The sequence below is a fragment of the Scardinius erythrophthalmus genome (assembly GCF_964197995.2).
Source record: "Scardinius erythrophthalmus genome assembly, chromosome: 22".
Taxonomy (NCBI): Eukaryota; Metazoa; Chordata; class Actinopteri; order Cypriniformes; family Leuciscidae; genus Scardinius; species Scardinius erythrophthalmus.
Window position 1 is genome coordinate 20836361 of NC_138242.1, and position 14564 is coordinate 20850924.

The following is a 14564-nucleotide window of genomic DNA, read 5'->3' on the forward strand; positions in this document are numbered from 1 at the left end:
GCCTTGTGCACAACATGCTGAATCCTGAAATCCATATTCCTTGTGTCCAAATATGCACACTTTTCTACTAAATAGTGAATAGGGTGTCCGAATATGCAGTTTTTTTTAATAAAACAATAGGCAAACAATATCCAGACGACATACTGCACCTTCCGACATTAAGAGCAACCAGTAGACTGAGGCTACAGGAGCTAAGGAACGGTCGAGTTTGAAAAGTAAAAAAAAGAAAAAGTGGAGAACTGATTTGAGCAGCTTCTTTTATGTGTAAATGCTTTAAGTACCAAGATTTGTTGCCCTTTATGGTTAAACAGTTCTTTAACAGTATGAGTAGTATGCCTAGAAATACAGTAAATGAGCACTACACACCCAAATATCAATTTATCAACAGTCATTAAATGAATTCTTAATTAGAGAATTCAGTTCATACTCTGAAAGTACATGTAATGTCAGTGCAGTAGTTGTAAATCCTGGTCCTGGTGTACACGAGCAATTTGGGATCTCTCACCTATTTGACACACTTGTTTTAAACTAATCAAATCCACTGTAGTACGGGACTAAATCAAACATACTTGTAGAGCCACTGTAGGTCAATATTAACAAACAAGCTTGAAACAGACTTAAAATAACATGCATGTGCAATGACTATATCCTAATGCATCATAGTCAACTTTGTGTACATTTGCAGGAGTCAATGAAACATGAAGTAAGCGTTTCTACAAGAACATGTCATCTCACAGAATACACATTATGGGATTTCACAAACAAATGTAGTTTTATTTACAATTGGCAAGTTTAGTTTCTTATATTTAAATGGTGCATCAATAAGCAGCACTAGATACATTCAGCAAAGACTTTTTGTTTTTATGTACAAATAAAAAAATGCACAGAGGGCCAACCTTTTAAACAAAACATTAATTTGGCCAAAACAAAAAAATTCCCATCCATGTCTACCATTGACTGCATGTTAAAATCCTTCCAAACATGACTTACATTTCACAAGTTCTCATCTTCAAAAGACTGAGGTAAGAGGCTGTTTATATATAACCTTAGCTTTACAATTAAAGAGTTTCTGTGCACATTTTCTTAGGAATAATAGAAAAATTTACCAGAATAAAGCAGTGACATTCATACATAGACTCATGTGGAAAAATACAGTAGAACATATTCAAATTACACATTACATGATGATACAGTTGACATCAAAATACATACTTCACAAAACTTAAACTGAGTCTATCGTTCAAAAAAGCCTTTGAAGGAGGATAAGGCAGCTTATTGCTACTTCTTTTAAATTCAACTCAGCTGGATCGACTGCTTCGGCTATGACTTCGTTGCCTGGACGAACTGCGACTGTAGGAGCGATATGACCTGGACGTGAAAACAGATATTAAAGAATTAGCTTCAGTGAGGCACATTATCAAATTCACACAAGACAGTTGTGGTAATACGAGGATTTATTTATGATGTACCTGGACCTGCGATCAGAGCTCTCGCTTCTCCGATGCCCTCTTCTCCTGCTACGACTGCGGCTGCGGCTAGAATAACTATCGTAAGACTCAGACCTGTATTTCCAGGAATAAAACGCATAATGCAAAGAATAATTAAATAACACCAAGTTACAAAGTGCATTCATAATTTTGACTCAATGCTCACCTTGATGTGTGGCGACCTCTATACCGACTTCTAGAACGGCTCCTACTGTCTGTGTGACTAAAACAAGATCACGTGCCATCTTAATTAATAAGGAACATTAGACATTGCACATACACACCAATGGGTTTAAAAAAAAAAAAACATTAGACTGAAGCAGAGATACATTTCTTACCTACGATAACTTCGGTAGGTGCTACTTCGAGAACGAGAGTGCCCTCTACTGTATCTACTCCTGCTTCTACTTCTACTGTAGCTCCTGTGTGAAAAAATAAAACGCATACAAAATTGACTTGAGCTGAAAGATTGGACATATGTAGACAGGAAAACACTGCCTGTTGTAACCAACCTGGAAGTGTAGGTGTAGCTTCTGGACCTGCTCCTGGAGTGGCTATATGAATGGGACCTACTTCTGCGTGTGGACCTGTGACTGGACACAGACCGTGACTTGTTCTGAGAGTGATTAAGGGATCCAGCTCTTTCTCCTGTTGCTGGAAGAGAGTCTTCTTCACTTGAGCTGTCTGGATTTCTGGGTCTCTGATTTAACCGAGCCGTCTTTCGTACCTCGTCAAAGAGGGATCCTGGACGGACTCTACTCTTGCTCTTGATCTCAATTTTGAGACCCTGAGCCTTTCCATCCAGTTGATCTTGCTGTTTGTTTATTTTCATAATGAAAGTCTTTGTACTGATGGCCTGCATAACATTCATGTCTTTCAAAGGTTTCCATTTATTTTCAACTGCTGTAACAGGACTGTCACCGGGTACAGTTTCCTCTGGCTGACTGCCATGAGATAAAGTAGGTCCAATAGTATTAGAGTTTCCTTTTTCTATTTGAGGTGAAACAAGCACACTATTATTCAGAATATTTTTCAGTGGGGAAAAGCCAATCGCTTTGGGACCTGGTTGCTGAGCCTCTGGGATGCGCTCTGGAGAACATCTCTCAACTTTATTTGGGTCTCTTGGTTTGACTCTTGCCAAGTTAGTGTCTGAAAGATTGGTCTCTAGATCTGTGGTTGGCTTTGGAATCTCTGGATGTCTTTGAGCTGAAATTGCAGTATTGCGATTTAGCTTATTGCGATTAGTTATCTTCCCATTCTCATCAATACTTTTAGAAGACTCTACTGAAAACTTGTCTTCGATAATCTCTTTATCTTGATCCTTATTCTCTGAGACTTTGGGCTTGATCTTTCCAGATTTTGCATGCCTTTTTGCTGCATCACTGACAGAATCAGGGTTTGCTATGTATAATTGTTTTGATTGAGTGACTGAATCATCCTCTTCACCTTCATCACCAAACTCCAGTGGAGGCTGCCAGTGAAATGTCTCTTTTGGTTTCTGGTGCTTCTTGGATTTCTTTGCCTTGGTTCTGCGAGATCCTGACCTGGAAGTGTTCTTCCTTTTGTGCTTGTGCTTACGCTTGGCTTTCTTCTTGTGTTTTGAAATTTTTTTGTCTGCAGACTGTTCCTCATTACTTTTTAATAGCTTGAGCATTTCTGCCCCATGGTTTGACCATAAAGGGTCATCATCCTCTGATTCTGAACTAGCCTCTCCTTCCTCTTTTTCAGACACATGCTTGGCATCACCACCAACCATTTTGTTTGGCATTTCAGAGTCACTCTCAGACTCCCAGCAACGAGCCAAAATTTGCCTCTTTTTTGTTTCAGAAAGTCCTTCTTCCTTAACAGGGATTTGGTTGTGTTCTGCAGCAGTGTTCTTACTTGAGTTCTCTCCTTCACTTTCCCATCCTGATGCATTGTTGTTGTTTTGTTCTTTCATTTGAATGGGGTTCTTGCTTTTCATTGCCACTGCCTGTAGATCTGACAGACAATCAAGTGTGTTTCTCTGTACCAAGGAATCATTTTGTCCGTGGAGAGGACTGTATGGACTATCAGATAAATCCTCTGAGGAGGGAGATGTATATTTGTGGCCACTACCATGATTTTGGTCATTTTTGTGAGAACTACTATGTTTTCTCTTTTTTTCAGTGGATCCTTCTTTGTTTGAACCATATGATTCTGACCTAGTGCAGGAGGAAGATCGGCTGCCGTACTGACTCAGTGATTTGCTGCTGCTTCTTGATTGACTACGTGACCTGCTTCTGGACAAACTGCTTTGCAGGAGCCTATCAGGAACATTATTGTTACTGCTGCTGAGGCCTTTGTGACTAACAGCCGTGTCTGGCTTTGAAGAGGACATTTTTTCCAGAGGTACATTTGATGATGGGCTGATTAGTGCATTAGAAGCTGGGGCTGATTTTACATTAATCTCTTGGATGCGGACGTAAGAGGGTTTCCAGGGTTTCTGGCCTGGTTTCCATCGAGAGGGAGGTGGACTGTCACTCAAAGGCAAAACAGAGACACTCTCTGAAGATGCTGCTGCTGGTGCTTTGGGTTCTTCACCTTGAACCAATCTCGGGACAGGCTTGTCTAATTTGGAAATACCACCCTCTGTAGACTTTGACTTTCGAGGGGATCTCAACTCCTTTCTTTTCCTGGAATGTGGTGGGGTTTCTGAACTATACCTAGACTTTGATCTTGTTCTTGACCTTGTCCTGTATCTAGATCGAGAACGTGACCTAGAATGTGTAACAGACCGCCCTGATCGACTACGACTTGACCTCATGGATGACCGGCCCCGCCTCTCAGACCTTGAGCGACTTCTGGAATAGGATCTGCTCCTGGACTTCGAATAAGATCGTGAATCTTTAGAAGAGCTTGATAGGTAACGTCTCCTTTCTGACTCAGATCGATACGATCTGTGGGAGTGACGCGAGGTCGAACGAGAGTAAGAACGAGAGCGTGATCGAGAATGTCTCCTTTCAGTAGGACCTGAGAGTTTTGACCTTTTACCTGAGGACCCATTCATCTCACCCTCAGACAGAGAGGTCTCTTTAGTCTTGTTCTTTTTATGTTTCTTTGAGTGCTTACGTTTCTTATTTTTCTTCTTGCGTTTGGTTTTCTTTTTTTCTTTTCTGGATTGATACTGACTGGAGTTTACAGAGGCCTCACTTAAGGAATGCTCTTCTGATCTGGACCTTGACCTTGGGGTGTCACTTCTGTCATCCCATCTGTTTAAACAATAGTTAAAAAATTACAGGAAGTACAAATCTTTGTTCCAACTAGGACTGGATGATATGGGCAAAAAATTATCATGATAAAAAAACATTCAGTCGATATCTGTAATTATGTCAAATCTTTATTTCTTAAAAATGTAAAGGCAAATTTTTGCCCCTGAATGAAAGTTATAGAAACCAGACAGTTAATTGTGGTTTTATCATCAGAACATGACAAACACTAGCCAAACAGATAAACATTTAAAAAATTAAAATGACATGTTTTGTCTCTTAGAAATGTACATGTGACATTATATTGAGATGACAGTAGCAGTAGCCTGAGTTGGGATGCAGATGTAAATTTATGTTGATAAAAACTGTAAAAAAAAAAAATGGAATAACCTCATTTTTATAGGGTAAAATTTCATATGGTAAAATTTAGTATTTCCTGGTATTTGGATCACGTTAACAACAGGTAAAACCATGCATTGCACCTCACTACCACCATGGTAAAAAGTAACTATATTGTTTCTATGGTATTTATGAAAAACAGTAGCCTAAATACATATAATACAAATAACATAAACTGCTATAGTTTTATAGAGCTCACAGGGCTGTTTAGTGGTTGCGTCATCGAGATGACCAGCAAGTAAACGAGCAGCTCTGTTTTGTTTGCCGCTTAATGTATCTCATACACAGCAGAAATGGCAGTGCTTATAAGTTAGGCAAATTGGTACTGGCATCAGTGTAACGTCTGCAACACGCAAGCGCAGCATTTTTTGCAAATTGCATAAACATTACATAGAAAATTTATTCAACTTTTGTTATAATTTCATCCAAAAAAATTATATCGCAATAATTACTGTTTTCGTTTTATAGCCCAGCCATAGTTCCAACCATATTTTTCATAAAAAAGCATATCAAAAGAATATGAACTTAAACCAGAAATAAACTCCTAATATTAGCTTGCCACGTATAAATAATTCTGATGAAAAATACAGTAGATTCATACTTTCATGCATAACATTACATAACATACCTTTCTCCTTTACTCCATCTCTCCACGCTGGGGGGCTGGTAAGCCTTGGTCCTCTGCATTTCCTCTTTCCAGTGTGGGGGAGTCTCACTGCTCCCCCGTTCCCCTTCTGACTCTGATCTGGACTTTGACCGAGGGGGTGTATGGTACCTCTGCAGGGGGAATAAAAAAACAACACTTAATGCATGGCCTATCAAACAGACCAACATTCTCATCAAGCACTTTTTTTAAGAGTCAATGTCAAATCATTAAAATTAGATAATTAGAATTAAAACAACTGATATAGTTTTTTTTTGTTTTGTTTTTTACATGCTTTTTGTTCGTTGTCCTTTGTACAATATCATTCTGTGTCATAGTTTTTTTTCTGTATGTGGTATAAATGTAATTCATGGCTGTCATACCATAGTTCCGCGTCCTTTGATCTTGCGTCCAGATTTTGTGACAGCTGGTTTGGTGTCATTTGCTGCCACGACCATGTCCTGTACAACCCTATTGTGGGGTGAGGAGGTGGTGAGAAAAGTATCAGTTTCAAGACTCTACCTCTATTGGTTTAAAATATAGCATCAAAACTGACCCATGGATTTCAGAGATTAATCATTAAGCAAGAAAACTAAAATATTAATCACTATGGTTTGCTTGTAACACTTTAAAAATTGACCCAGAGAATTTTGAGATATTATCTAATAACTGGGGACGGGGAGGACAGATTCTTGTGATGTTTGAATGAAAAGAGGAACATCTGTTTGTTGAATTGTAGAAAAGACACTAACGTTTTAATGGTCTCCACCTGGGAAGGCATGTCTCTGCGGAGCAGGAAACGGTTTTCTGGCACGGGTGGGATCTCTTCAGGTCGAACCACAGGCTTCTCCCTTTTCACATTTTGCTCAGCCTCACCATCATCTTCCTCTGCCATCTCTCCCTCACCATGACTGTGAATCAGGAAAAACATACATTTATATTATACAACCTAAATAAAGGTCAACCATGGTTACACTGGTTACAGTAATTTACCTTCCATGTACTGCTGTTTCAACTGTGTCTCCCTCCTTCATCTCTTTTCTTTTTCTCTTTGAGTGATTACTCTTTGAGTTTCTTTTCCTCTTTCGAGATGCACACTTCTTGTCAGACTCTCCTTCAGAGGAGGAATACTGAGATGAAGTCTCTGAGGAACTCTGCAAGTCATCCTCAGAATGGAACGTTTTCCTCCTTTTGCCTTGAAGAACTACAGAAAATACATCAAACTTAGTCAGAAAATGTCCTGAACAGCTGTAATTACACAGAATGTAATTTATTCATTCTCTTTATCTCTGTTTACATTATCAGAGCGCAGAACATGTGATTTTATTAGTTTATTTTGAACTGGAGCTTTCTGTACATGGCATGGAATAAACAGCATATAAGCGACTGGATTATAGCACATCACCTGCCATGGTTGGTTAGGGGTAAAACTCAACATGGAGAAGTGATTTGTTACTTGATGCTTTGTCATGTCATGCCTGGCTAGGACACAGTGTGAGTGTATTAAAGTCAGCAGTATTTCAAAGCACCCGTTCTATTTTTAAATACCATATTTAACTGCACAATGCAGTTTATGTGGAGATAAAAAAAATATTCTCCATCAGATACAGACAAGTTAAGACAGCATAGTGACAGGCGGCAGGTCTGCAGCCAAAATTCCTAGTTGGTCTCTAACTCACAGGAACAAGCTTACCATCATTAGCAGACTTTGTAATCAGCTGTCCACAGTCAATCACTCTGACGTCAGCATAGGGTCTGCTGGCTGAGTCGGTCTTCAGCCCCTCAATTTTCTTTATGACCTCAAAGCCCGAGATGACCAGCCCAAAGACCACATGCACTCTAAATTAGACCAACAATCCTTAGTTACATGAAATTTTGGGATTTAAGAGAAAATCTTGCATACAAATCAAGTAATAATAAATATAAGTTAGAATAAATAAATGATTTCTAAACTCGAAATGAGTATTTTAAAATTACTTTCTTACTACAACAGTTAAATGAAGTCCACTTATGAACATACCCATCTAGGTGAGGTGCTGTCTTTGTAGTTCTGTTATGAGGCAAATTACATAATGGAGTCCAGGTCATCCAACAGGTACATGTGGGTGAAAAAAATAAACGGAAGAAAATTTAGTCCAAAAAAGACACACACACACACACACACACACACACACACACACACACACACACACACACACACACACACACACACACACACACACACACACACACACACATTCAGTCTTTCATCAAGAAGAAATTTGAGTGAATCTATTAAAACAAAATTCAAAATTCAGAGTAATTTAAAACCAGCAGTGCTTGCACAATAACATAGGCTGGATGAATAAATACTAATGATGAACAGGGACAGGTCCAACATCTGCCAACATTATGCTGACAAAACCAATTAAACCTGTTTAAAAATATCATAGGGACAACTTCAATTAGAAATCAGTGTGTCCATGGCAGGAAAATACATCCTGTAATGCTAAACTTGAAATACATCAATAATTGAAAGACATCAGGTTCTCTGTAATGGGAGAACAGGTATTTAATGAGATAAAAACATTATTTAAAGATAAACAAAAGCCAGTGCTAGCTAAAAGCAACCAGAAATACAGTCAGGAGAGAGAAGCACAGCCTTGGAGAGACACTTTACCTTGGTAGAGCAGGATGCTAGAGTTTCTGCAAATATTACACAAAAACGGCAAGAGAAAAATTGTAATACATTTGGAGGCAAAAAAGGAATTTCTTTCTGATGTAAAAATATTTCTAAATGCACATTGACAAGGGAAAAGGGAGATGAAAATGCACCTGCATCCCACATGAACATGTACACTATGTAGAATCTCCAAAATAAAAAGAGTCAGAATATATATATGTGTGTGTGTGTATTTATATATGGTAAAGAGATTGAAGAGGTCTGGGAAAGTTAGACAGCGTGAGCGTGAATAGCAAAAAGTACATCACTAGTGGCCTTTAAAAATTCTATTGAGATGTCTTGTCAATAAATTTGAAACAACATAAGTATGAGAGAATTACACTTGAGCCAAAATTAGAAGCCCAGATGCTCATTGTGTTTTTGGGCAAGCTCTTAAAACAGATACAGGCTTTCAAATGCACATTAATTTAAGCTGCGCCACAGTGCAATGGCTATGACTGAGCTCTGTAGAAATGGTCTTGAACACTAGGGGAATACATAATCTATACATATTGCATGTGTCATTTAATAGTGACCAATCAGTCATATTAAATGGTAAGCAAAAGGTCTGGTGATAAATGGTTGATTCTTTACACACATACACCCTCAGTGAGTCTTATACCAGAATAAATACTACTTACATGAAAAACTGGGACCCATTTGTGTCTTTACCACGGTTGGCCATCGACAAGAGGAAGGCTCTGTCATGTTTGAGAGTAAAGTTCTCGTCTGTTGAAGAGAGATACGGACAAAGAAGGACACTGAGTGCTTGTCGACTGCTTTAAAAAGTCGTGTTAAGGAGGACTGCAGCAGGAAAAGAGATGTTCATGAACACCTGTCATCAGTGATGCTTCTATCCTGCTTCTGAACTCTGAGTGTTTCTTATGCTCGTTTGTGTAAAAGCAGAGATTTTCTATTCTGAGGGCCACTAAAACAACTACAGTTTACATTAAAGCTGTTTATGCCAAATTATTTCTAAAATGGATAGTTCACCCAAAACTGAACATTATTTTTTTTACACATTCTCATGACATTCCAAACCAGCTGATTTACTTCCTTCTATAGAGACCATGAAAAGATTTTTTTTCGATGCAACTGCTGGAGCTTTTAAGCTTAAAAAAGATGCAATAGCCCCATAAAAGTTTTATTAAAAAATAGTGCTGTCAAATCGATTAATCGCGATTAATCAATTCTAACATAAAAGTTTGTTTATATATATATATATATATACACACACACAAACTCGAATCGATTAATCGATTTGACAGCACTTAAAAAGTATTGTAAAAGTTTATTGCAATTGCATAGAAAAGATTGACCTGCACATTATTCAAATTTTCTTGTTCTGTTTCACTGAAGAAATAAAGTCATGTATATCTGGAACGACATGAGAGATGAATAAATGACAATTTTTAGGTGAACTAATACTTTTCAAGAGTATTGTATTGCATGACAAGCCATCCTGGAACAATTAAGAAAGAAACAAAATAAAACAACAAAAAAAGAGAAGTCAGTTAACCAAATCAATTTCAAGGTCCACTTATCCATGAGCACACTGTGCAGTGTGGACGTTTTTTTGTCATGGTTCACATATGGGATTGGGAATAGGGAATGTTTAGTCTGCATTGTGTTACTGCACTGTGTACATCTCTTACCTTCTCATTTTGCAAAAGACCACAATCTCTATAAATAAAAGAATATGTTGAAAATTTTAGGCAAGAAGACTGGACCTTTAAATTAATAAATAGCCCTTAATCTCCATGCTGACTCAAAAAAGAAGATTATTTTAAGATCACAGAGACAAGATTCTCAGCAACAGCGAGATAAAAAAATAAAACAATGGCTGGTAATTCATGCACAGAACTGAGATGCCCATTCAAAAGTCATGCAAAAGATGTTAAAACAATCAAATTAAGGGACCTTGCTAAGGTTACTGAGTGCTTGATAAAGAACAGATCGATCTGAAGATGGCTTACCTTCAAAGAAACCACCATATATAGATTCTCCTCCTCTTCCATTGCCTAAGCAAAGAAAAGCACATTCATTTATAAGCACACAGACAATTGAGTATAACCAACCATCTCCATATATCTGAGTCAGTTATGAGTATGGCTGCACATACCCTCTGTGAAATCACCCCCCTGGATCATGAAGTTCTTTACAACTCGATGGAAAGTTGAGCCTTTATAGCATAATTTTTTTCTTGTAGTTTTGCCACTGCCTTTCTCGCCTGCAAGCAAACCAAAGAATTACATCATTTCTGATTACTTTTATATAACAAACCTGGTATGTGCAGCTCAGAAATGAGCTTGTGTACAGAAATGCACATAAATCAAAGCAAAGACCACAGACTAAGCTTTTAAAAACGTGGACATACTTAAATTAATACTAATACTGTAAAGTACTGTACTCTGAATTGAAAAACTGGAATCTGTTCTAAAGTATACAATTACATAGACAGCAAAAGGTTAATCCAATCAGATCAGCATGGAAGAGATTCCGATAAAACCGAAATGAATACGGGTGGGTGAGGGTGTGGGTGACATGGGGATTGGTTTATGCAACAAAACAGTCAGCTGAAGGCATGAGTCTCTCATTTCAATCTCAGCTGGTGAGAAAAAAGATCCCTGCATTGACCCAAAGCACTACCAACTTTAATTTATGACCAAACCATCTCAACGCAGACTAACGCAGCTTCTGTCTTCTAGGAACAGGCTGTAAATACAGCTTTGGTTGATATACAGCCAGGATTTAGTCACCTTATAAAGGTTTATTTTTGTGCTATATCCCTATAAGCTTATGCTTGTGTACATGGACATGAATTGGCATTGGAGCTCTTTACGCATTTAAAGACCCAGTCTAGGTAAAACAACTTGCTGTAGCATGTTAAGCAATTTCTGTCAAGTATACGTACCAGTGCACAGCCAAAGAAAATTTTTGCATGTCTTGGGACAAACGTCTGAGAACAGTTGAAAGACAATTCGTCCAACTAGAAGAAAGCAGAAGGAAACGTTATACTCGTGGATCAGAAATGTATACGTTTTAAGCTTGCTGATAAAAAAGAGATTAGTTAGATTAATGTGACTATAACTGCAATTCAATTTATTAGCTATCATTTTTAGGTTGATTTCAGTGTGGCAAACAGCAACACCTCCTTCATATTCCTTCATATTCAACACTCCTTCAAGTGTGTTTTTGCAAAATACATAAAGACAGGCCTATCCAATAGATTTTTATGAATATAAACGGTGTTAAAACATTTGCTTTGTAAAATAGTGGGTGTAAAATTACTAAAAAAGAGGTTTTAGCTTTACGAAGCAGACATCTCTCTTATAACACATAATTAGTTGTAAACTGAGGTGAAATCCAGACGTTTTTTAGTACACACTAAGTCTGTGGTTCATTAAAACAGCCCTGCAGGTCAGGGTGTGAACTGCCACAACTGCCACAACACATATAATGCTTTGCTTTCGTTTAAGGCATTTATTATTAGCTGGTTTAACTCTTTATCCTTTGTACAAGCTCCATAACTTCAAAATTTCAGGTCAAAAATGCTTGAAGTTAAAGATAACTACTCTAAGCCCCTTTTAAATGTTACTATTTACAACATTTGATCAAAAACACTAATGTTGACTGCTAAAGATAGTTTCTATAGTTGATTTTGAAATACAATGCCTAACAGATATAAATAATAACCTAAAAGCAAACATTTTAAGCATTTATCTATCAAAACTTGTACTTTTAACTATTTGACCTTCACACAACACCATTCAGAACAGCCAAACAGCAATGATTGTCACATCTTACCTGGTTCTCTGTTGATTTCCACATCAAAATAGCACTGAGGGCGATCTTTTACCCCCATTTTGGAAAGAGTGGGCTTCCTGTAGTGTAAAATCACAGCAAAATTCAGTTAAATGCTGTATTCCTTATACACCAGAAAGAAATACATTTGTCAGATATCTTCCAGGATATTGTTTCTCTCCAGTTTCAGGTGGATCCTGATGTGTAAGTGAACAGAAAGTCAGACACTGAGATTGGGGAAGTGTTTCGGTTATCCAATGAGATGCAAATCTCCATGCATGCCCCTCCAACCTCAACTTCCGCCCCCTTTTTTGAGAACTGCTCTATCTGTCACCGGGTGATGAATGAGACATTGTTGCTGTGATGTGTGCTGTCATCCTGAATTAGGAACCCTGGTTAAACCAGATGTGTGCTATCTTTGAGCTAGAAACTTCTCTATAGGGTGGAGCTCCAAATATAGTTTAGTAATGGACCAAACAGACTAAAACAAGAACGAAGCATGTAGGTAAAAATGTATGGGAAATATTAACATCTTTATCCTGTCACACAGCACTGACTTACTTTCCCTCGAATCGCAGACAATAAAGTCTTTTAGCTGAACAGAGGAATGACTTGCCAACAGATTAACACAACATCTCAAATTACAAGAAGGGAATGAAGTTATTGAACTTCCTTAGGGCACATATTATATTACAGCTACAGAAAATGTCATGCCAGCTGCTTTCCCATATCAAAACAACTCAGTTTATCAGTCCTCTAACTGCTGCCTGGTGAAATGGCAAATGTCAGAGTGAATGTCACGGGAGAAAAGGAGGACAGTTTCACGTGTTAGACCTGGAAAACACTTTAAAATGCAAGAAATACACCCCAGATCCACTTAAGTCATTACAATAAACACACGCTCGATCACTTATTTTAAATTAAGCTAGATTAAAACAAAGGTGTATTTTTTTAATAAGCATAGACTTGTTGTTCAATAGACTTCCGCGGTGTTAGAGCACTTACTACAACACATACAAACAATAAATGCAGCTTAATCCATTCTCAGACATCTTACATAATGTAGATCAGGCACACTTCCAGTCTTGTATTGTAGGCTACTTCGTAATATTATAACACGTGTATTTACTATAGTATGGCAGTAGCAGACAGTTCAAATAAATGTGCTGAACCTTGACTAAGGAAAACGCCCGTTCAAAAATATGCATGTATGAAAGATTACAATAAGTATGATTATGATATCAATTAATTAACTCAAAATGAACCACAGTGTTTCGGAGAAACTAAAATGAGGTGCTCGTTCGTTGAGAATATTAACGTTAGGCAATTGCTAAAGACATTAGCACGGGTAGCTAAAACAACACCTAATGACTGAGGTCAAACTAAAACAATTTCTGCTTAAAATGATTACTTTAAAAAAGCATAACTGTAAATAATAAATGTTTCAGTTTTGGCCAAAAGTCGTTTGATTGATAACGTTAGCTGGCTAGCATTGTTTACCATTTAAAGCTAACGACGTTTTATAAGAACCTATAAACGGCATCTTCAGTGTTAAATTATTACATAAAAACATGTACGACTCAGATATAGTACTATTCATGTACTGACACAAATATATATTTTTGCACTTACCTGTATAGATAGTTAAAGGGCAAAAAGCTTTTAACTAACTAAACCCGCTCGGTCGGCTGATCGCTGTAGCTCCTGCTGTGTTGCCAGATATCTCAGGAGATTCGGGCGTTTTTGCTAGAGAGGTGTGAATAAAGGGTTGGCTCGTGGCTGGCTACTTGTGTATGAATTATGAAGAATTTATTCATTTCCATATCCACCAACACACATCCTCCCTCCTCTACCGAACTGTATTCTGTAAACAATCCCCCTAAAACCTGCATATTTATAGGTCGCTGTAGGAAAAATCCCAAAGGCGCTTATAAAAGGTTGACATGGCAACACCGCATTTCTACTTTCTATTTTGCTTTTTACACTGAGATTCTGCACAGCCGCCGACTATCGACGGAAACCCACCACAGCAATTGCAAATTGTTCTTCTTCCTCATTGAACATATCGATAATGATTTATATCCGTTTATATTATTTATGTTATATTTGTTGAAAAATTTAAAGAATGTTTTATATTACATATTTATTTTAATATTAAATATATTTACTATTTTCATATTTATTTATTTATTTATTTTGTATCTATGCTCTCTGTAAATAGAACACATTCACATAAACCAGCATTTGACATTTTGAAATTGATCTTCAGTAATGTACGGACTTTTATTTTGAAATAACGGCTT

At 37.5% G+C, this 14564-nt stretch overlaps 1 protein-coding gene across 2 annotated transcripts; it reads right to left on the reverse strand.

The window, feature by feature from the left end:
- Positions 1 to 753: 753 nt before the first annotated feature.
- Positions 754 to 14292, reverse strand: nktr (natural killer cell triggering receptor). Of its 2 annotated transcripts, XM_081352982.1 has the most exons (17): positions 13894 to 14292; positions 12265 to 12341; positions 11372 to 11446; positions 10580 to 10687; positions 10434 to 10478; positions 9099 to 9186; positions 7777 to 7806; positions 7450 to 7595; positions 6750 to 6960; positions 6509 to 6667; positions 6140 to 6227; positions 5742 to 5890; positions 2000 to 4717; positions 1826 to 1909; positions 1654 to 1710; positions 1470 to 1562; positions 754 to 1368 (listed from the first exon to the last, which is right to left on the reverse strand). In XM_081352982.1, exons 2-17 carry the CDS (start codon positions 12320 to 12322, stop codon positions 1299 to 1301), a joined length of 4179 nt encoding a protein of 1392 aa, XP_081209108.1. In that variant the 5' UTR covers positions 12323 to 12341; positions 13894 to 14292; the 3' UTR covers positions 754 to 1298. The 2 variants fall into 2 exon arrangements, with proteins under 2 accessions (XP_081209108.1, XP_081209109.1); XM_081352983.1 differs by lacking the exons at positions 11372 to 11446; positions 12265 to 12341; positions 13894 to 14292 and adding an exon at positions 10113 to 10140 and having other exon boundaries at positions 10580 to 10617.
- Positions 14293 to 14564: the final 272 nt, after the last annotated feature.